Source organism: Hippocampus bargibanti, linkage group LG18, assembly GCF_051943395.1.
Source record: "Hippocampus bargibanti isolate YZ-2025 linkage group LG18, ASM5194339v1, whole genome shotgun sequence".
Taxonomy (NCBI): domain Eukaryota; kingdom Metazoa; phylum Chordata; class Actinopteri; order Syngnathiformes; family Syngnathidae; genus Hippocampus; species Hippocampus bargibanti.
In genome coordinates this window covers 15,694,149-15,716,058 of record NC_142751.1, presented here as the reverse complement: position 1 = coordinate 15,716,058, position 21,910 = coordinate 15,694,149, and the positions used below count along the sequence as shown (strand labels likewise).

Here is a 21,910-nt window from a genome sequence, read left to right as displayed (position 1 = left end):
CAACTAGTCTGCTTACAGGTTGCCCTTTGGGTCCGCGATCCCCCCGTGACCCTGGAAGTCCCATTCCGCCCCAAAAGCCTCTTTTCCCAGGAGGACCGCTCTGTCCGCCAAGACCTCGCTCCCCCTGGACACACAATCCATTTGGACATTTTCAGCCAGTTTAAAGGACAACCGACAACTCCGGACAAGTTGCGTCCATAATTTGTCAAATCACTTCTACTGAGCGTATTTGACAAAGATTCCAGCGCATATTAAAGCTAGATTTGACCTTTTAAGACTATTTAGGAAGTCTTGTTTTCCAGTTGATGACGATGCCCTATGTGACGTCACGGAGGGAACGCCCCCGAACGACAAATGCATTTTGGGTACTTTTTTTCATTTCAAAACAGCGTGTTGATGGCGAAATTAGAAGGAAAACACATAAATAACGCCATGGTGAATCCTTGTGTGTTGCACCAAGATCGATACGAGTTGCCACAAATTGCCAGCAGAGAAATCAGCCCATTTCCAACGGAGCTTGGGCGCCATCTTGTGCATTTTCTGGCCGCTACATTGGAGTCCACACAGCTCGAATTGATACGGAAGGACTTCTTTCATCGACATGTATGCTTTCCTCTTCAGAACTATTTGAATCCTATTCATAAGTGGATGAGTAACAAGAAAGCATCTTCTCCCAATCTGAAGCCATTGTTTTGATTCTGGAGCAAGGCAGTTTGTGAAGGAGTATCCTGGCGTGACGTCACGACCAAGGGAGCGAGACCTTCTCACAAGCTCATTTTGTGGCAGTTTTGGGACACTTGAAGTCCTCTTTCTTGGTGTTTTGCATTTGACTCAAAATCTCATCCTGCGTGTTTTGGCTAAGCGTTTGATGCTATCAAACGTTTTTCTGATGTCAGTTAGGAAACAAAAAAAAAAATGGTGTGGGATGTCCTTGGAGGGACTCTGAGCAGGTCTTACCTTTGGTCCAAAGGCTCCCTGATCTCCCGGTAGTCCTGTCACACCGGTTTTGCCACGAGAGCCGGCTTTACCCGGAAGGCCAGTCTCGCCATCATTTCCGTGCTCACCCTGGACACAATTGCAGTGATTGGACTTCAAGTCAAATCAAGTCACAAAATTGTCTTGGATGTTTCCCAAAGTGTCACCATCTTCTTGTGCATTGAAGATGTTATTTTAAAAACTAAATATTACCGGCATGCCTTTAGTTCCGTCCTTTCCTGGTTTTCCGTCCATGCCGGGTACCCCCTCCTGTCCCTCTCTGCCCACTACACCCCTGGGCCCGATTGGACCGCCTGTCCCCTGCGGATGTCAAATGTCCCCATCGTGGGACGATTAAAGACTTTCTGATTGTGATTCTGAGATGAGATCTTCAGGAAATGACATTTCTATGTGACCAACCTCCGTTCCTCTGCTTCCTTTTGTCCCCGGTTGACCCCTTTTGCCTTTTTGACCCTTTCAAAGAGAACATGTTACTTAAGTCAACATGTAAAAAAAAATAATACAAATTAATAATAATAATAATAATAATAATAATACATTTCATTCATAAGCACCTTTCGAAACTCTCAAGGACACTTAAGTCACAGGATATTTTTTCTGCGGGTGAGCAGTGGCAGCCACACGCGCCAGCATTCACTCAACCCAGAAGTAACATAAAGTAAAAAAAACAAAACTAAATAACATATTTATATTTTTATTTATTTATGTACTTATTGATGTATTCATCTAACCATCTTTGTTTATTCATTTATTTAAATATTTATTTATTTGTGTTTATATATTTTTATTTTCTTATCCAAGTGGTTTTATTTTGAAGGTCTGACTTTTGACAGGATGTGTTACACAGAGAATTCAAACCTTTATATGCAACTAAAGAAACATTTTGTTTTTTGGTGAGCAGTGTCACGAGAGTGGCTGCCTTTCCAGCAGCTCCTGTATTTTGTTTTTCTACTTCTTTCTTTCCTTTCATAACGTTGCTGCTGTGAAATGTCGAATAAAGGTACATCCGATGCAATCCAAGCGGACTTTCAGAGCTAGGTTCTGATTAAATTGAGTTACAAGCGCGTTCACGTCACAAATAAAACTCTTATTTCAACACTAATGACAAATGTCAACTTACCTGGTCACCTTTAGCCCCTTTAGGTCCTTGAACGCCTCGCGGTCCAGGATGTCCCTGCACGCAACGGTGAACTTGCTATGATCGGGCGTCGTGGGGAGTTAAACATGTGGTGACGTACTCACAGGAAGTCCGGGGGCAGCGGCTCGCCCTCGTTCTCCATCCACACCAACTTGACCCTGTCAAAATAATGCACACCTGATGACGTCTCGTCATTTGAAATCGTTGTTGTTAGCGCAGGCCTACTTTTCATTTGAATATTGGGTGAAAGGGTGGATTCATTGCTCTTACTTTGTAGCCCGGGTCGCCCGATTCCCCCCGTTCCCCCCTGTCGCCCGGAGGACCCTGCGAGAACGACGCAGTGAGTCAAAAACGCACGCAACGTCAAACGTGGTCGTCGAGGCGGGACTTACCGTGTCACCCAAAGGACCGGGAGGACCCTCCATTTTGCCATCATCGCCCTGCTCGCCCTGGATTATGCACAAAATAGCAAACGTGCTAAGCGCTATGACGACGACGGAGACAGAAGTCCAAAAACAAACAAACAAACAAACAAACAAACAGGCGCTACATGGAGAGTTGAGGTGTACCTTTTCACCTTTTGGTCCCGGACGCCCCATTGGGCCAGAAGGTCCCTGATGGCCCTGAAATGGCGAAGAAAAAAAACTATTAAAAATGGATTACATTGAATAAAAGTAGGCTGGATTGACATTACAGGTCAAGTTAAGTAATGTGACGGAGACGATTCCAAGCGTACCTCATAACCTGAAAGACCAGTTTCCCCCTGCTGGCCCATTCGGCCCGGAGCCCCCTAAAAAAGAGGCATAATAATCCATACAAACGTTCAAACAACATATTAACTCGTTCACTGTCATTCCCCAATTTATTCGGGAAGTGAAAAGCATAATGTGGAGCGCCGTTCCCGAATGTGTTCGGGTTTTGGTTTTTCTTGTGAGGGGGGGGGTGCGTTTGAAGCTTCGGTCAGACCTCTGGCAATGTTTTTTCCCCCCCACCAGGGGACAGCATTTACCTTTTGTAGTTAGTAATAGTAGCGAGCTAGCTAATAGATAGCTAATAGCTAGATGGAAATATAGCTAACAGACATATAGATAGGTAGCTTGCCAGCCAACTAGAAAGCGAGCCAGCCAGTCAGCAAGATAGCCAGCCAGATAGCTAGCGAACCAGCTGTATAGTTAGCTAGCCAGCTAATAAATAATAATAATAATACATTTCATTGATAAGCGCCTTTCAAAACCCTCAAGGTTACACTCGCAGGATATGTTTTTCTGTGGGTGAGCAGCGGCAGCCACACGCGCCAGCGTTCACTCAACCTAGAATAACTCAAAAATATAGAAAGTTAGCTAGCTAATAGATAACTAATAGCTAGCTAGCTAGATAGATAGATAGCTAATATAGAGTAAATAGATAGCTAGCAAGCTAGATCGTTTTGTCATCAAAAGTCTTGTTTTCTTTTGTGGTTTCGTAGAAGTAAACAAGTGTTCAAACGTTAGCGGTGTCGCTGGAAGTTAAAAGTATGGTCCTTGATCAGCTTTTTGCTTGAATTTGCTTCTGTGCAGAACAAGATCATTTTCTCGGCTTTTTGGTAAAAATCAGGCGTTTGGGCTGAAACCACCTGATATGAACAGACGATATCTCCAAAGCCAAATAAGGGAGAAATTAACTTTTTTTTTCCTGATGAAAGAAGAGATTGTAAGGTTTCTTACGCTGTATTGAATGTCAAGGTAGTCCTAAAAGTCATTATTGTGTGGCTCCTGCAATTGGAGTGAAAATGACAAAAACCCCGGCACGAGAGTGGACGCCTATTTGCACATGGCCTGGCAGTGAATGAGTTAAATTGAATGTATTTTACCACATGTCCGATGGTCCCTCTGGAGCCTTTGGGCCCGCCGCCGCCCTGCGGGCCCATCTTGCCCACCGTTCCGGTTTCCCCAAGGTGACCTTGGTGACCTTTGGCGCCCTAAAATACACACAGACAACAAGGGACATCTTTTTGGTGTGTTTTGGAATGTTAAGTCGTTTTGTTGCCAATGCCTGGTAGGTTTGAAATGTGTTTCAAGCTTTTTCAAGATGGAGCGAGATGTCAGCTGACCTTTGAACCAAGTTTGCCTTTTTCGCCAATGTGACCACATTTTCCTTCTTGGCCCTGAAAAAATAGAAATCAAACCACGAGGTGGATTATTTTATTTCTTTGATGATTTCTTGTTTTCAAGGATGTGAAGCCGATTCAGACATGCAGAAAATGTCTTACTCTGCCACCAGGGATTCCAGGACTACCGGGAAGGCCTTCTTTTCCCTTTAAACCCGTTTCGCCTTTTTCACCGTTATCGCCCTCCTGACCCATATCGCCTTTTTCACCCTAGCATGAACACAGGGTGCTTTTTTTGAGGTTGCTTTTAATAGATGCACACGCGAATGCTTAGTTGCTGTGTTTCCCATCACCTTGGTTCCATCAGGCCCGACAGGACCAGCCTCCCCCTCCAAGCCTGGATCGCCCTGTTCAGACATAACATAGAAGGACATTTTCAAGCAGAGTTGCTTAAATTGTGGCTCCGCAAATTATCACGTCATCAAAGTCTTTAAATAGGGCATTAAAACAATAAATAGGGAGCAGGAAGCCAATCAAACATACGACCTTCAAGTTTATGGTGCTAAACTATGGACCTACCCGAGGGCCGATGAGTCCCTGTTCTCCGATATTCCCGTCGGCACCGATGGCTCCCTGTCTCGTACACACAACCCACCCACATCCAATCAATATGTTTCTCTTATAAAATGAAAAAAAATGTCTCTATAATGTTGTTTTTGTTCAAGTAACACAAGATGACCTTGTCTCCTGGCTCGCCTGGCAGTCCTGGTTCTCCCAAGCTACCAGAAGGTCCCTGACGGGCAGAAACGCACATTGTAGTGAGAACTAACTCAGTACAATTATAGTGATACCTCAGCTTACAAACGCTTTAGCTAACAAACATTAAATTTGCGAGAATTTAATCTTGGCATCCGAACAGTCCTGACGATAAAGCTGCCGAAGCTTACAAGGAATCATTCCTCAAGATGGTGGAAGAAGAAGGCTACGTTCCTCATCAAGTGTTTAATGCCATTCCATCAAGCCATCAACAACCATCACAAAGGTAAATAAAACGACTTTATTATACAGTACAGTTTATTTCTTTAATTACCATGCAATAGCACATTTATTATACATAAAATATGGTATATATTGTGTAGTTTTAAGGCATATTTAGTAGAAAATTATGTTTTATGGGGACCTGGAAACGGATTATTCTCATTTAAATGGTTTTCTATGGGAAATTAATGTTTGGAAGACACACTTTTCGCCTTACACACACTTTCTGTGAACCAATTAAGTTTGTACACTGTGGTATATTTTTCAGTACTGTACATTAGATGAGTACCGTATTTTCTGCACTATAAGGCGCACCTAAAAGAAAATATTTTTTCAAAATCTGACCAAGCTCCTCATCTTCCTGTGCGCTTTATGGATGGAAAACGTTTTTAAATATGTCATTCATCAGAATCATCTTTATTGCCAAGTATGCAGAACACACAAGGAATTTGTTTCGGCTTGAACACGCTGCACTAGTATCATCATAGAAAAAAAATTGCAAAGAGGCATTGAAGGTGACCCTTACAATACGGTGCACCCTATGGATGGAAAATCTTTTTAAATACGTATGTCATTCGTTCAAGATGTGTTTTAGATTGCAGACAATTCGGTACAATTTTTGGCTTTTACTCTCTCTCTACTGTGCGTCTTTTGTTTTTTTAACCATGAATATGAAGTGAATGAAGCTCACCTTTTGGCCAATTTCTCCCAACAGTCCCAGAGTTCCCGGCGGCCCGGGTGGCCCCTGGGGAACGACAAGTACAACCAGTTATTAATGGCAAAAAATGTCTCCTGTCCATTGTCCACAAATGGGCCATTTTACTAAATCATTACACAATTTTAATTGGCTTTATTCATTTCATTTTTCCCATAAATGACCTTCAATGTTTATTTCGTTAGCACATTGTGTCATTTCATTTATTTTTCTTTTGATAGTCGACAAGAAGGATTTGTTGTTTTTTTTTTTTTGCAAGTTCTAAAATCGAACCCAGTTGTAAAGTAAGTTTTGGAGCAAAAGTGCACAATGAAAGTGGAATGAGGTAGTTTACTGCCAAGGAAAAGCCAATAAAGTGACTAAATATGGTCCTAAAAAGGAAAGGAAACGGACGATGATTTAAGACGAGCTTTAATATGACATTTTAGAGGCTGAAAAAAAATAAAGTGCGACAATAAGAGCTTGAAGAAGATAGCAAAGCTTGTACTACCTGCTCGCCTGCAATTCCCTTGTCCCCCGGTGACCCCGATGACCCTTGGACACCCTTGTGGAAGATAAGAAAAACAAAAAAAAATGGTGTAAGTGCATTAAAAAAAAGCTCACAAGATGTTGTGCTGTTGTGTCGTGGAAGCTTACAGGAAAACCTTTTAGCCCGGGTTCCCCCGACTCGCCAATTTTACCCTGTGGAGGGAGAAGCAGACACATAGCAAAAATCAATCATTATAAATACACACAAAAATAAATTTAAACAAATGAGACGTAACAACGTGTTTTTTTCCCATTAACTGCAAGATGATGTGCAAAAATGTGCCCACTGCAAGGTCAGATTAGGAAAAAAATATTTTCCTTGAGGTGCCCCTTTTAGTGCAGAAAATACGCTACTCATCTAATGTACAGTACTGAAAGATATAGTACAGTGATATCTCAGCGTACGAACTTAATTGGTTCCCAGAAAGTGTGTGTAAGGCAAAAAGTGTGTCTTCCAAACATTAATTTCCCATAGAAAACAATTAAAATGAGAATAATCCGTTTCCAAGTCCCCATAAAACATACTTTTCTACTAAATATGCCTTAAAACTACACAAAATATATCGTATTTTATGTATAATAAATGTGCTATTGTATGGTAATTAACTAAATAAATTGTACAGTATAAAAAAGTCGTTTTATTGACCTTAGTGACAGTTGTTGATGGATTGATGAAATGGAGTGGGAGGGAGGGAGTTACAATTCCTACATTCCATAAGGACTGTAGGAAGAAGGGTTAGCCTATCTTTCAAAGGCTTATATGTGTCCACTCCATTGCCAGGGTTTTTGTCATTTTCACTCAAATTGCAGGACCCATAGAATACTAAGTTTTAGGACTACATAAACATGCAATACAGCGAAAGAAACCTTAGACTCTCTTCTTTCATCAGAAAAAAAGAGTTAATTCAATATGAGGTGCTTGGATAAGAAGCAAAACGTCAGTTTGCTGACGAAGCTTTTCGGATGAGGAGCAAAACATCCGGCACCTTCAAAGAAGTACAGATGACGGCTGACGATACATGTGACTGTATAAAACAATTCTAATGGATCCCTTTTACAAAAGATCTCACCTGAGATCCGGGGAAGCCAATTTTCCCCGGTGGACCGTCCGGACCCTGGAACGAGGAGAAGGATCATGATTTCCGACCCCCGCCATCTTGAACAACGCATTGCCTCAACGGAAGACTCCCCAACTAATATCTGGGCTGCTTTGTTTTATTTTTACCTTCTTGCCCACTGACCCCGGCTCTCCAATTGGACCGTCAGGCCCCGCTGCGCCCTGAGAACACACACCAAAAACAAAAACCACGTGTCACTTCACCAGTAGATGTCAGCGTAATGCAACCAGAGGTGCATTTAGTACCTGGAACCGCCATCATGTAGCAATTAGCAAAGGCACACAAACACACTTTACTGTGCCATGCAGATCATATTTGACGTGAAATTGATCACACTTCAAACGGAGATGCAGAGTATCAAATGCCTGAATGCAGGTCAGGCTGGCTGATCCTAATTTGTTTTTAACTCATTCACTGCCAGAAATGTGCACAAAAAATGCATCCAATCCAGTGCCAGTGTTTTTGTCATTGTCACTTCAATTTCAGGACCTACATAAACATTCAATACAGCACCCTTAGACAGTTTTCTTTGATCAGAAAAAAAAGAGTTAATTCCTAAATGATAAGGGTCTGGAGTTATATGAGCTTGAAATGAGGGCGGCTGTCCAAAATACAATGCGATCCATACATATTGGTTTATATAGCCCTTGAACAACAGCTTAAGCTGGAAAAAAGCGCTAACATGGAAGGAAGGGAAATGCTGCCCCCTTGTGGAAAAGAAAAAAAACATTGCCAGAGGCCATGGCCAGCGCTTTATCAGCACCCGAGCATGAAAAACAAAACCCAAACTAGGCTCTACGTCATATTTTCAATTCCCGAATGAATCATTGAAGGGCAGTGAATGAGTTAATTGTCAATATTTTGCAGCACTGCCTGCAAAATGCTCATAGAATTTTTCCCAAGAAATTGTTTCATTGACGGAGAAGATTTGATCATGATATGGCGCGATTGGCCCCGCAAGGTTCCGCAAGGTTCCGCAAGGCTCCGAATAGCGTAAGCCTCTTAATGTATTCAAGGTAGAAAGCCGTTTAGAACATTCCTGTCTGGGGTACATGCTGCATGCTGCTAGTGTTTACATAGCCTGATTAGCATGTGTGTACGTGTGTGTGTGTGTGTGTGGGGGGGGGGGGGGGGGGGTAAAAAAATCCTCTCACAAGAATTTGGGGATCGTGAGCTTGAGGGTGAAATTTCAGGATGAATCTAATATGCTAAATTATAGGACCTTAATCTGTAAACTCAATTTGACCTTTGAAATTTAAGCCTCATTTTTCATCAGGAAAAAAAGTTAATTCTTAAATGATATGGCTCTGGAGTTATATAAGCTTGAAATGAGGGCGGATGTCCAAAATACTATGCAAATTTTGATTTGTATAGCGTGTTAACAACAGCTAAAGTTGTAACAAAGCGCTAACATGGAACAAAAAGGGAAATGTGGCCTCCTTGTGGAAAAGAAAAAAAACATTGCCAGAGGCCATGGATAGCGCTTTATCGGCAACCAAGCATGAAAAAACACAATGCAGAAATTCGGGAATGGCGCTCTACGTCATATTTTCGAATACATTTGTGAATGGCAGTGAATGAGTTAAAGGCCGATTGGAATTGAAGCAGGAATTGCGTGACCTGTTGTAAATGTTGCCATTTAGCACCTTGTGCTAATTACGCTCTGAATCAGATGAGCGCATTTGGCGACAAACGGATCCATTTTCCAAATAAGTATATCTCCTGTAAAAATCTCTCATGAAATATATGAAACAATTTTGTGGATGACAAATGTTGAACGCAAATTGTCACATGACTGCAAAGTTTGGCTTGGCCCTCCCCCTCCAAGTGTGCGCCGTCGGGCGCGTGCCGAGCGGTCAACGTGGCAATCCATCATTTGCCGCCCATTTGCACCCTCCGCCGTCTTGTGCTACTTTTTGGCATGTGGCGCTTTTGTGAGAAGTGAGAGCTTGTCTGGGACTCGACTGAGCAGTCATAATAAATAATGAAGAAGATCAAACTCACATCACTTTTTTTGTGGCTGCCTCTGCTCACCCACACAAAAACGTATCCTGTGACTGTAAAGCCACCTTGAGAGTTTTGAAAGGCGCTTAGAAATGAAATGTCACTTTTTATATGTGTGCATGGCTTGAAGGAGCCCGCGATGAGAAGAAAGGAGCGTCAGCGCAGAACGCCGAAGTGTATGTGGAACTGTTGTGGCTTGGAATTGAAGCGGATTTATTATGTCGAACAGGAGATGTGAGACAATCTCTTTTGGTGAATGTATGCTACAGCTTTGTGTTTCAACATTTTGCTTGTAGTTGACGTGCACATTCCGCCAGCACGTCCACTGTTGAAAAGGACGCTTAGATCCTCTCCTCTTTCATCTAGAACTGCAGGATAAGGTTTTTTCTGTGGGTGAGCAGCGGCAGCCACATGCGCCAGCGTTCACTCAACCTGGAAGTAACTCAAATAGATAGAAAGCTAGCTAGCTGGCTAATGGATAACTAATAGATAGCTTATTTAGTATTTGTTTTTTGTTTTTTTTTACTCCAAGATGGCGCCGCGAGAGTGGCTGCCTCTCCAGCAGCTCCTGTATTTTGTTTTTCTACTTCTTCCCTTCCTTTCATCACTTTGCTGATGTGAAATGGATATTTCTGCACCGCTAGACGAATAAAGGTACATCCAATCCAATCCGATATGCAAATTTGAAGTGAAATTTGAAAAAGAATGTCACAAACCCGCAAGCCTTTGTTTCCTCTGCTACCCGTCGGCCCCGCCGCTCCAGGGGCTCCCTGAAAAACAAAACAAAATCAAACAAAAGGATAAGCGGAAGAAAGACAAAACAAAGGTTGACACCAACACATGAGAGAAGCGGACCCCCAGAGCACAAAGCGAAGCTCGGGGGTCGTGACCTCCATGTTTGTTGTTAGATGTGTCACTCATCCCAATTAATCCCACCCCGCTGAGTGAGCCCTGCTCCGTGTTTATATTTGCTTTGGTGGCTTGATGACCTCCCGCCGCAAAGCGAGGCGTGATTGCTCCGAGTGGGCCCGAGCGGAGGTCACGGTGATGAAGGGTTCGGCTTCTAATTAGTCGTCAATGTTTTGATTTAGAGTGACAGCAAGTTCTGCTGCATTTACATTTCAAGTGAAGAGCCTTTATATGGAATCTTCAAGATTGATTTATGGGCATCAACTCACCTAACAAGTTAGTACAGAGAGCATACAAATACAATAAGCTAAAAAACATGAAAATGCAATAAAAAAATATGCAATAAAAAAGCCCAACGGCATCCCATCGCAACAGGTGACAACTTACTGGTTTTCCCGGCGGTCCTGAAGGCCCGACCTCCCCTGGTGTCCCTGGGTGACCCTGCGCAAAAAAATTATATATATATATATATATATATATATATATCCCATCCCTGTAGGACTTTTTCAATGAGTACTTCCTGCTTGCCTGAATAAAATGCATGAGGGCAAGTCATTGGAAGTGATCAGTCACGGTTGTTGGTGAGTTTTCTAACAAGCGGATGAAAGCGCTTTTGAGAGTGTTTTTACTTCCTTCATGTAAAAAAGCCCCCAAAAACATCAAGGTCTCGTATTCCCTTGGGAATAGACCGCATATTTTAATTGAGGAGGCCCTTTGCGGACTAAACTCTCCCACCCAAAAAAAAAACTGACAGAAAAAGCAAAAAAGAAAGCAGCTTTCTTTGTGACTTACATCCGAGCCTTTCTCTCCAGGTGGTCCGGGAAGACCCACGGCGCCACGGTCCCCCTAAGAACACAAAAGTAGAGCGTTGAGAGGATATAAAGGCGCCTTTGTTAAGAGCGGTGTTTGTTTCCAGGCGGAAAGTTACCTTCTCTCCTGCCATTCCCACTTCGCCCACAGGTCCAATGAAACCCACCAAACCCTGAAACAAAAGCACAGGAAAACTGTTGTTTAGGTCCAAAAGATGATTTTGAGTTCATGAACATGATGCTGCCCCCACTTGGGGGCAGTATAACACAGACATGGAGATGGCCCGCACTCCTCTATCAAGGTGATTAGTCTATCTTTGCAGAGGCTAAAGAATATATGCATTTGAGCATTATTAGTGGCTGTCTTCATTTTGCATTTGTATATTCCTTGCTTCAGAGCTAATTTTGTTAGCCGGTGTATGGCATTTTGCACTGTTTGCTAGCATTAAGCTAAACAGACTTTTGGTGGTTTGAAATATTTTCTTGTTTTTTTTTTTTTTTTTTGGTTAGTTTGCAGGTCACAAATGGTTTCCTACCCTTTCTCCCATGACGCCGACTTTTCCCGCGATGCCAGTTTCTCCCTGCACAAAGCAAACACACTCTCCATTGAACATATGCAAAACGTGCGGTTTTTGAAATGACAACAAAAAAAGTTCACACCTTGACTCCATCAGGCCCGATTTTGCCAACGAATCCTTTTCCGCCCAGTCGACCCTAAACGCGACACAACATTAAGCGTCTCGGCGCATTCCGGGTAGAAATAAACACACGCGGACGCTGAATCACCGGTGTTGAAAGTTTGCGGTAAAATGGCAGATGTTGCCATCTGCGCAGGTAACCCGCGTTACCCTCGTCTGGCTTTTGTTTTTTTTGCCGACTGTTATGTTCTTCACAATCATTCTTGAGGTTAAGAGGGGAGCTAAGTGCTTTTTTACCAGCCGTAACTCCTCTGAAGAAAATGACTCAGGGATTCCAGGATTTGACTCCAGACGGATGAGCTGCTCTCGTGTCACGACACATTTAATCTAATCCGCCTGGAGCGCACAGTCAATTAAAATAAAGACAAAAAAGAAAGCGATTCGGTGGCGTATAGTGAGCCAAAGTTAGCTACCAAATCGAGGGTATAGCGTGAGTGCAATAGCAGGACAAAAAAAAAAGACAAGCCCATTTGGGATCATCAAAAGAGAAGGTAGTTAACATCCCGTAGCCTTTTTTTTTACGCTTGCTCTAAATCCTCACAGTCAATCAAACAAGTTGTGAAAATTATTACCCCCATTTTATGTCCAAAACATAAGATGGAGAATTATTGAAATTGATTAGTCGGACTGTCTGAAATGTTGTGATGTAATAAAACTGATTTACAGTGTACAGGAAACATCTGACTTACGACCGAGTCCCGTTCTGACCAAACGGTCGTAAGTCGAAATCAATTCAAAATGTTGAATAGAGACTCGGAGGCTGAATGACTCGGAACCCTCCCCCCTGCCCCCCGTGCCATCACACGGTTGATTGCTGTGCGAGCGTGAGATGCTGGCTGGCTGGCCAAAATTGTCGTACGTGTTGCCGGCCTGCTAGCGCGTTAAAAAATAGGGTCTGGAGGTAGTGGTCCTAAGTCGGATGTGATGTTACTTGTATATTTATTTTTTGGGGACCAAAACAATTATTAGCCAATGCTAATGAGACAGTGAAAATAAATTTGAGTGCGATGCTAGTCCGGTACGACAGGAGGGTTTCAGTACGTTCCTTACCTCAAAACCTGTCGGTCCCGGAGGTCCGATCGGCCCCTCGTCGCCCTGGGAAATAAAAAAGCTAATTGTTATCTTTGGCGAGGTCGTGAAAATTTGAAAAGCTGTCGATGCTAACACGGCGTACCTCAAATCCGGGTAACCCCCGCGGTCCTGGTAAACCTCTGAGGCCCAGCTTTCCCTGAAAATATGACAAGATGAGCATGTTTACATGAAAACACGATGGACGCTGGTCCACAATGGTCTTTTCTCACCTTTGGTCCTTCAAGGCCATTTTCCCCCGGGGGTCCCATGTCGCCGGGGAAACCCTGTCAAGGTCAATCAAGATTCTGGTTTGTTTAAAAACAGCAATGCACTGTGGGTAAAGACGTACCTCGGGGCCAATTGGTCCTGGTGCGCCATCAGGACCTTTGTCGCCCACACTGCCCTGGAAAAGGAGGAAAAGTAGAGCGGTTCATGACCGGATAGCATCTCAACGCGCTTTCATTTCATATCATCACGTCATTGACTCTGGATGGAACATTTTCATAGACAGTCAACTGGTTCTACCGTGCAGATTCATTTCCATACTTGGATTCATTATCTGATTAGATGTGCGAATAATGAAGCACCTATGTCATGGTTCACCCTGCTCCGAGGGACTCAAAGTCTCCTGACAGAAAGAAACAATCCAATTACGCTACCTCAGTTATCAAAGACAATCCGTTCCAGAAACCTGTTTGAAAACCGATTTGTTCGAAAACCAAATCAGCACTTCACATTACAATCAATGTAAAAATCTTTAATTGGTTCCAAGTCTAGAAAACAACAATTTGGGATCTTAAACCAAATCCAAACTGTTCCAGAGTTTGTTTGGAAGTCTACCGTGGTGGTCTTAAACAGGTTGATTTGATTCCATGACAGCATTCACACCAATGTTTCATCCCCCCCAAAAAATGTATATTCTATTCAAAATGAGCCAAGTCACATTTATGACGATGATGCCCAAGCTTTGATGAAATTGTTGCCGCCAAATCTTGAACGAATAGTAATCCAAAATCCCAAACGAACCTGGAGTCCTGGTTTCCCACGTGGGCCGGGTGGTCCTGAAGCGCCCTGGATGCCCTTTTAGAAAAATCAAAAAATACATGTCAAGACAAGAGATATGTCACTGGACTTTGCTCTTGGGACAGATTTGCAGTAGGCAATTAAGCGTAAAGAAGGACGTGGAAAAGGCTTGCCTTGTCTCCTTTGAAGCCAATCTCGCCTTGCTCGCCAGGAATCCCGACGTCACCCTGATGAGATGAAGAGAAACAGGATGATGGATGGCCCTCACAACCTTTTTGGGTACCATTGACTGTCGCAAAACAGTCATGCGGCGCTTTCCATGTCATCGCTTTGTGTGGCATCCGAACCTCAATCTCATAAGTGGTCCAATGACACTTAAGTGGACCGCTTATTTGGATCTCGTATGAAGACATGGATTTCAGGGAATGACATGCCCCCATGGGGGCCTCCGACGATTTCTTTGCTGTTTGTTTAGATCACGGGTGTCAGAGCCGTTTTGGTCGTGGGCGGCATAGTAGTTATGGTTTGCCTCAGAGAGCCGGGATGATTGAAAACCGTATAATCGTGCAATCACCTCATCGTATTATTACATACACATAACTGCGTTTAATTATCGCAAACACTCTGTGTTTTTTAACAAGTTGAATATGAAAATTGAAGTCATGGAAAACAGCGGGTAATTATTGTACACTTTGGGATTTGGGCGAAAAATCTCTTTTGGATCTGGTACCTCTGAACTAACTACATTCATTTATGTATTTATTTTGGTATTTATGAATGTGTTTATGTATGTATGTATTTATGTATGTATTTATGTATGTATTTATGTATTTATTTATTTATGTATTTATGTATTTAAGTATTTATGTATTTATTTATGTATTTATTCAGCTATTAATTTGTTAATTTATGTATTCATTTATTCGTATATATATGTATGTATGTATGTATGTATGTATGTATTTATCATGGGATTGCCAAATGGAGAGTGGCGCGCCTGTGGTGTAGTACCACATTGTGTCAGAAAAGGCAGCACTGAGCGGTGCTGGAAGATGTGCAGCGTTAAACGAAGCAAGAAAAAGGCAGAAAAAGTGGCAAATTTTGGGGGTGGGGCACAGAGGGTGTTTGAATGGAAGATGCTCTCAAGATGTACAGTATTGTCGGGGACATAAAAAATACACACGCGTTACATGCAATAACAGGAATATTCAGATCACCTTATCACCTTTCAGTCCTGGTTCTCCTGGATTTCCGGGTACCCCCTGGAGGAAACACAGACCCTTGAGTTTTTTTTTTTTTTTTTTTTCAAACACACATGTATATATACGTACAGTATATCAAGCCGACTGTCACAGGCAGTACAAATGAAGGCAAAGGCTGACTAGATGTTCTAATTGGGGTGAAGTGAGGATTACCTTGAGTCCATTGGGTCCAGGAAGACCCATCTCGCCAACAGGTCCCATGTCACCCTGTCACCAATGAACAGACAAATATTTTCATGGCTAGATTGTCTCAAGGGAAGAATACAAACACAACATAACAGCCGTTCATGGGCAGATGAATAGCTAGGTGACGGGCTAGCTAGCTAGCTAGATTTACTTCAAGTTTGTTTGATGAAGTCATTTCATGTTGTTGAAGTTTGTGTTCAATTGGGATCCAACTGTTTACTGCCATTTTTTGGAACATTTTATGTTTATTGGTACTTTTGTGTGCATATGTTCAAATGTGCAAACGTCATCAGGTCACGCGAACGCCGCAATGGACCAAAAAATGCTGCATAGAGAGCTATAATCACACGCCTTCAATTACAGGCCTTCTGCCACCGCCGGCGGCCCAGAATAAACCGGGAGGAGCAACTGGTCACGGGTGAAGACGGGACGCGACAAGAGATCATCACACACTATTATGTGACCATTGGGGTGTGCGTGTGCATGTGTGTGTGTGGGCGGATGCTTTAAAAAAATGATTCGCAACGTGCTAAAATGCATTGGATTGACTATTAAAGGACAACCGATGTCTCCGGACAAGTTGTGTCCATAATTTGTAAAATGGCTTCAAATGACTTCTGCTGAGCGTATTTTACAAAGATTCCACCGCATATAGCTATATTTTACGTTTTAAGACTCGCGCTGAATATTCCGGAAGTCTTGTTTTTGAGTTGGTGACGAGTCCTCACGTTACGTCACTGAAGGAACGCCCCTGACTGAAAAAAGGACACATTGTAGCGGTCCTTCCATCACGTCAATGCATCTTCCTGTACTTGTTTGGTCTGAAAAGTTCGTGTTGCACCAAAAAGAGGCAGAAGAGGCCGACAAAGCTCTGTGTAAGGAATTAATCAGCCTGTGGAAACAGGCTGATTAATTTGGTGCTACACCCCCCCCATTGCCTCAAAATGGCACGAAATAAATTAGTTAATCGATTGCAAACATGTATGCTTTCCTCTTCACAACAATTTGAATCATATTCATAACTGGATGAGTAACAAGAAAGCATCTTCTCCGAATCTGAAGCCATTATTTTGATTCTCCAGCAAGGCAAGACGTCTTGGGGTGACACCACGAACAAGGGGGCGGGACCTTCTGAAACTGGCCACTTCTGAGTTATTTTTTTGTTGCAGATTTTGGACACTTTCAGTCATTTTTATTGTTGTTTTGCATTTGACTAAAAATACCATACTGCGTGTTTTGGCTATTTTAGATGCTATAAAACATTTTTCTGATGTCTGTTAGGAAACAAAAAAGTGATGTCGGTTGTCCTTTAAAGTGTGTATACGGTACATCTAATTAGAAGTGTGTCTGCTGTCACTATTTTCAGCATGTTGCTCGCCGTAAACCTCCTGAAGACGCCGCCATTTTTTTTGTTTCATTTCAATGAGACATTTTCAGCACAGAATACTCACAATTAGTCCGAGAACTCCATTTGGACCGGGGGCTCCCATTTGGCCCTGGACACATACAAGGAGCAAGTGAGGTGAAGAAGGAGTTAATGCTTGATGTGTTTTTTTTCCTTTAAACAAACATGTTGAGAATAGTGGCTCGGTGTTCAGGGATGCTCATGAAAGGTGGCTGTGTGTTTGGAAGTGCAACTCCCAAAATGCCACTTCCTCTAAACTGCAAGTGTCTTTTGTCTCTTTTTCCTCCCCGCCAGCCGTCGGTTGATAGTTTGACCTTTAGTTGTCAAGTTGTAATAAGTAATATCTTTGATTATTGTTATTAAAACACAGTGTAGTATGCCAACACAAAATGAGGGCGCTACTGTGTTTGGTTGGCACTATTGTCATGTTTGCTGTTGTTGAAAATTAACTATATATTTTAAAAGTCATAAACATTCAAAAAATATATTTTTTTTTTCACCCTCAATTAGTGTAATTTGTTTTTTAAAGGTTATCCTCACAATGCACAGGTCCAACAGTGGTTTAGCTTGTTAGCATTGTTAGCATAGACCTTCACGCATTTGTTTGTTGTTGAAAAGTAACTCCGTATTTTAAGTCATAAAAAATATGTATATTTTTTTCACCCTCAACTATTTTTTTGCATTTGTTTTTTAACGTAAGAGCTTAGCCTCACGGTGCAGAGGTCCAACAGTGGTTTAGCTTGTTAGCATTGTTAGCATAGACCTTAACGCATTTATGCCGAACGTGTTCAAATAAACGCAGATAAATTCATTGTAAAAAAATCTAAACAAAATCAAAACAGAGTATTAAATAGGTTAAAACGGAGTATATAACAATAATATAATGATATATAATGAACAATAATTAATGTGGCAAGAAACAACATGAATGCATTTGAAAATGAATTTAAGTGTTCATATGAACACACTCTGCGTAAATGGGTTACAAAAGCTGATGATAAAGTGAGTGTTTTAGATAGAAATGAATACGTACAAAAATAAAAGACTCAAATTAACTAGAGTGGAGTTTTTTTGTTCTTTCATTTTCAGCTTCTTTCAATTCCAGTATTGTATTCTGGGATCATCTTGTGAGTGCTGTAGTCACGATACTCTTGAGGAAAGATCGCCGCTGACACACTATGGACAAGAGTAAAAGTGAAATAGTGAACTTACTGGTTCTCCGTCTGCTCCGGGTGGTCCTCGCTCTCCAAAGTCACCCGGAAAGCCCTAAATCACGCACAGAGATGATGAATGCACACAAACAGTGCGACCCAAAGTCATTTGTTCTGCTTGACCAAACCATTTTTTGGATAGAAAGCATTAAGGATAAACCCAATACACACACACACACACACACACACACACACACACAAAAGTGCAAATAATATCTTGAAACAAAGACATCCCAACAGTTGTCATTCATGGCGAGTTGGCTTTCCGGTCACACATTCAATCGCGATCATCACTCTAGTCTACTTGACGTTTGGATGAGAAGGACTAAAAGCTAACACGCTATTTGCTATTTATTAGCTGGCTAGCTAGCTCTATGGCTGGCTATCAAGCTGTATATCTATTAGCTATATAGCTGGGTAGCTTTATAGCTAGCTATCTATTGGTTGGCTAGCTAGCTTTCTATCTATTTCAGTAACTTCCGGGTTGAGTGAACGCTGGCACGTGTGGCTGCTCACCCACAGAAAAACCCATCTGTGACTGTAAAGTGATCTCGACAGTTTCGAAGGACGCTTATCAATGACGTCAAATGAAATGTATTATTATTATTATTTATTAGCTGGCTCGCTAGCTATCTAGCTGACTGGATAGCTTTCTGGCTGGCTGGCAAGCTATCTATCAGTATGTCTGTTAGCTATATTTCTAGCTAGCTATTAGTTATCTATTAGCTAGCTAGCTTTCTAGCTATTTGAGTAACTTCCGGGGTGAGGGAACGGTGGCGTGTGTGGCTGCCGCTGCTCACCCACAGAAAAACTGATCCTGTGACTGTAAAGTGTCCTTGACAGTTTTGAAAGGCGCTGATAAATGAAATTTATTATTATTATTATTATTATTGTCTCCAAAGTAATTTGGACTCTCCCAAATGAGCAAAGAATGCATATTAAAGCAGGCTGAGAAATTAAATGTAATAAAGAGTAGCAAAGCTATTTGTCAGCATCATCTTGTAGCATCTTGGTGCCAATGAACTAAGTGGAGGTAAAAGGAGGAGCTTCATCTAGTCAGTTACTTTATCTAATAGGGAGAAAATCGCTTTTCTGGCATGTAAAGGCAGCTATAAGCCTCTTGAGTTCACTGTAGGTACTTGCAAGGAAAAATGTTACGCAAGCATGCCTGAATAATCTGTTGTACTCTTTCTGTTTATTTGCGAGCGTTCCAACGATGTATCGATGCCATGTCAGCACAAATGGCCATCGCACAGACATTTGGAACGGAGCGCAAACCACGTGGATGACGCATGGAGCTCACCCACAAAAAGGGGATGACTTACATCACCATCACCAGTGCTCTCAAAGACAAACGTGAGGTGGGGAAAAATAAATAAATAAATAAATAAATATAACAGACCATTTAAAATACAGCGCTTGAAACTATTAGTCGAAGACGTTTCGGCGCGGGATTAAGTGCGTCTCTGCTTTTACATCCAGTCAGCAGACAAAATTGGGTCTCAGAAGATCCACTTGGATGTTGCGCAACCGTCTGTTTCGGAAAGATGCTTTTGGAACGTTGGGGCTAGACGGACACAATTTATGTCACTGCGCTGGAGATGTGCCGGCGGGCTCACAAATATTCTATATCAATGACCGTTTAGATCGCATGGATCTTGAGAACAGGTTGTTCGAAAAATAGGAGCCTTAAAGGGGGCTGCGCCGCATTATAAGGGAAACATTCAATGAATGACAAAACGTCTATTCAACATTTCCTCCATTTTTACAATTTGAATTCTCCACTTTGCACCGCAACACGCTAGCAGGCCGCATGCGACAATTTTGGCCAGCCAGCATCTCACGCTCGCACAGCAATCGACCGTGTAATGGCACCAGAGGGAGGACGTTTGCAAGTCATTTAGCCTCCGAGTCTCTATTCAACATTTTTGAATGGATTTCGACTTACGACCATTTTGACTTACGACCGTTTGGTCGGAACAGAACTCGGTCATAAATCGGATGTTACTTGTATACAGTCCATTTTTTGCGGTTAATCTGCCATGTTAGCAACATGAAAATTAAATGAAATGAAAATGAAAACAAAAACTAGACGGTGAATAAGCGGGAGATGGAGTTGAAAATAAAACAAACCAGAGGTCATCTCAAATTAGTTGATTTTACCTGCTTCCTACAAGACAAACAACATTGAAGGAGAAGAAACGAATATCCCAGATGCACCTAAATTTCAATAAGATCCAAATAACAAAATAAGACCCACGCTCTACTTGCAAAAAAAACAAAGCTGCACACTAGACAATTGTGAGTCAAAAAAGGAAGTGGATCCGTTTTGTCCCATAAATGCCCCGTTTGACAAAAACATCTGCTAAACGGTTTGACGGCAGCGTGCGTTTCGGGTTTGAAAAAGCTTTTGTAAGCTGCTGTCAAAGTGATGTATCTGACACACATACAAGCACGCACGCACAGAAGGAGCGTACAGCTTCCTACAATTGGCCCGCCGCCCCTTCACTTTCATAAAAAGCTTTTTTTTCTTTTCTTGTTGCAACCCTGATTTGAGATTGCTGCGACCCCAGTTAACCCCGCGCCCCCCCAAGCCCCCCTGTCAGGCCTGGAAAACACTGAGGAAGAATGACAGAAACTTTGTACCTTTGGAAGGACAACATGACTCGAAGTTAATGTGAGCGTGTGCCAACCAACTCGCCCAAGCACTTTTACACATACCACGCTGTAAAGTATGTTGAGACAAAACTTTACCGGCCTACCCATCTTGCCCCTCTTGCCTGGCTCGCCTGGAATGCCCTGAAAAATAAAGAGGAAAAAGACGGCTTGTGAAAGAAGACAGCATCAAAAGAAAGATGTGAAAAACAGGAAATACTGAAGATAAATAAATACATTAAAAAAAAATCAGGGGTCCTTTGCTGCACTTGAGTAAATCTGTATTTTAGTGAACACTTCTTTTGTAGGTTTTTTTTAGTTTAACATTACTTTATTTATTTATTTATGTATTTATTTATTTATTTGTGTATTTATTTATTTATTCATGTATTTGTGTATTTATGTATTTTGGTGGCTGCCGCTGCTCACCCACGGGAGAACTGATCCTGTGACTGTAAAGTGACCTTGAGAGTTTTGATAGGCGCTTAGAAATGAAATGTATTATTATTATTTGTGTATTTATGTATTTATTTATCCATGTATGTATTTATTTGTTTGTATATTAATCCATCCATTTATTTATCTATCTACTCAAGTATCTATCTACTACTACTACTACTACTGCTCCTAATAATAATAATAATAATAATAATACATTATATTTTAAGCACCATTCAAAGCTCTCAAGGACACTTATTTATGTATTTATTTATTTACTCCTTGGGCCATGTTGAGAGAACGGATTACAGCCTTGATGAAAGCCGTTGTGATAAGAAAAATGAGCATATCGCGTTTTCCAAGCCTTGACGACTTTAGCCAGCTGAAAAGAGACGGACGGTAGGGCCCCGATAAGGGTGTCAAAATGCTTTTCAATAATTGCCATATCTAGTTATGGTAATTATTGGGGTGCCCAATGGTCACCAGAGGTAAAAAAATACAATAAATACATTGGTGGGGTTTTTTTTCAATACGTAAAATATGTTCACTGCACGCGGGAGGGGCAAAACTATTTTTTTTTTTAATGTATTGCATGTATGTTGCAATTTTCCAGTTCTGAT

At 41.8% G+C, this 21,910-nt stretch overlaps 1 protein-coding gene across 5 annotated transcripts in view; it reads right to left on the bottom strand.

Moving 5' to 3' along the window:
• Positions 1–21,910, bottom strand: part of LOC148884946 (uncharacterized) — a 72,540-nt gene that overhangs the window by 3,387 nt on the left and 47,243 nt on the right. For all 5 annotated transcript variants that reach the window (XM_089021241.1, XM_089021239.1, XM_089021240.1 and 2 more), the window contains 38 exons: positions 20,952–20,996; positions 18,199–18,252; positions 17,033–17,077; positions 15,549–15,602; positions 15,351–15,395; positions 14,307–14,360; positions 14,137–14,190; positions 13,460–13,513; positions 13,341–13,394; positions 13,214–13,267; positions 13,090–13,134; positions 12,002–12,055; positions 11,878–11,922; positions 11,461–11,514; positions 11,325–11,378; positions 10,920–10,973; positions 10,340–10,393; positions 7,727–7,780; positions 7,572–7,616; positions 6,610–6,654; positions 6,464–6,517; positions 5,950–6,003; positions 4,960–5,013; positions 4,800–4,853; positions 4,574–4,627; positions 4,383–4,490; positions 4,224–4,277; positions 3,984–4,091; positions 2,871–2,924; positions 2,704–2,757; positions 2,527–2,583; positions 2,405–2,458; positions 2,239–2,292; positions 2,117–2,170; positions 1,396–1,449; positions 1,189–1,296; positions 958–1,065; positions 17–124 (listed from right to left, as the gene is read on the bottom strand). In XM_089021241.1, the coding sequence (XP_088877367.1) occupies positions 17–124; positions 958–1,065; positions 1,189–1,296; positions 1,396–1,449; positions 2,117–2,170; positions 2,239–2,292; positions 2,405–2,458; positions 2,527–2,583; positions 2,704–2,757; positions 2,871–2,924; positions 3,984–4,091; positions 4,224–4,277; positions 4,383–4,490; positions 4,574–4,627; positions 4,800–4,853; positions 4,960–5,013; positions 5,950–6,003; positions 6,464–6,517; positions 6,610–6,654; positions 7,572–7,616; positions 7,727–7,780; positions 10,340–10,393; positions 10,920–10,973; positions 11,325–11,378; positions 11,461–11,514; positions 11,878–11,922; positions 12,002–12,055; positions 13,090–13,134; positions 13,214–13,267; positions 13,341–13,394; positions 13,460–13,513; positions 14,137–14,190; positions 14,307–14,360; positions 15,351–15,395; positions 15,549–15,602; positions 17,033–17,077; positions 18,199–18,252; positions 20,952–20,996 (2,262 nt within the window). The remainder of the gene's footprint in view (positions 1–16; positions 125–957; positions 1,066–1,188; positions 1,297–1,395; positions 1,450–2,116; positions 2,171–2,238; positions 2,293–2,404; positions 2,459–2,526; positions 2,584–2,703; positions 2,758–2,870; positions 2,925–3,983; positions 4,092–4,223; positions 4,278–4,382; positions 4,491–4,573; positions 4,628–4,799; positions 4,854–4,959; positions 5,014–5,949; positions 6,004–6,463; positions 6,518–6,609; positions 6,655–7,571; positions 7,617–7,726; positions 7,781–10,339; positions 10,394–10,919; positions 10,974–11,324; positions 11,379–11,460; positions 11,515–11,877; positions 11,923–12,001; positions 12,056–13,089; positions 13,135–13,213; positions 13,268–13,340; positions 13,395–13,459; positions 13,514–14,136; positions 14,191–14,306; positions 14,361–15,350; positions 15,396–15,548; positions 15,603–17,032; positions 17,078–18,198; positions 18,253–20,951; positions 20,997–21,910) is intronic.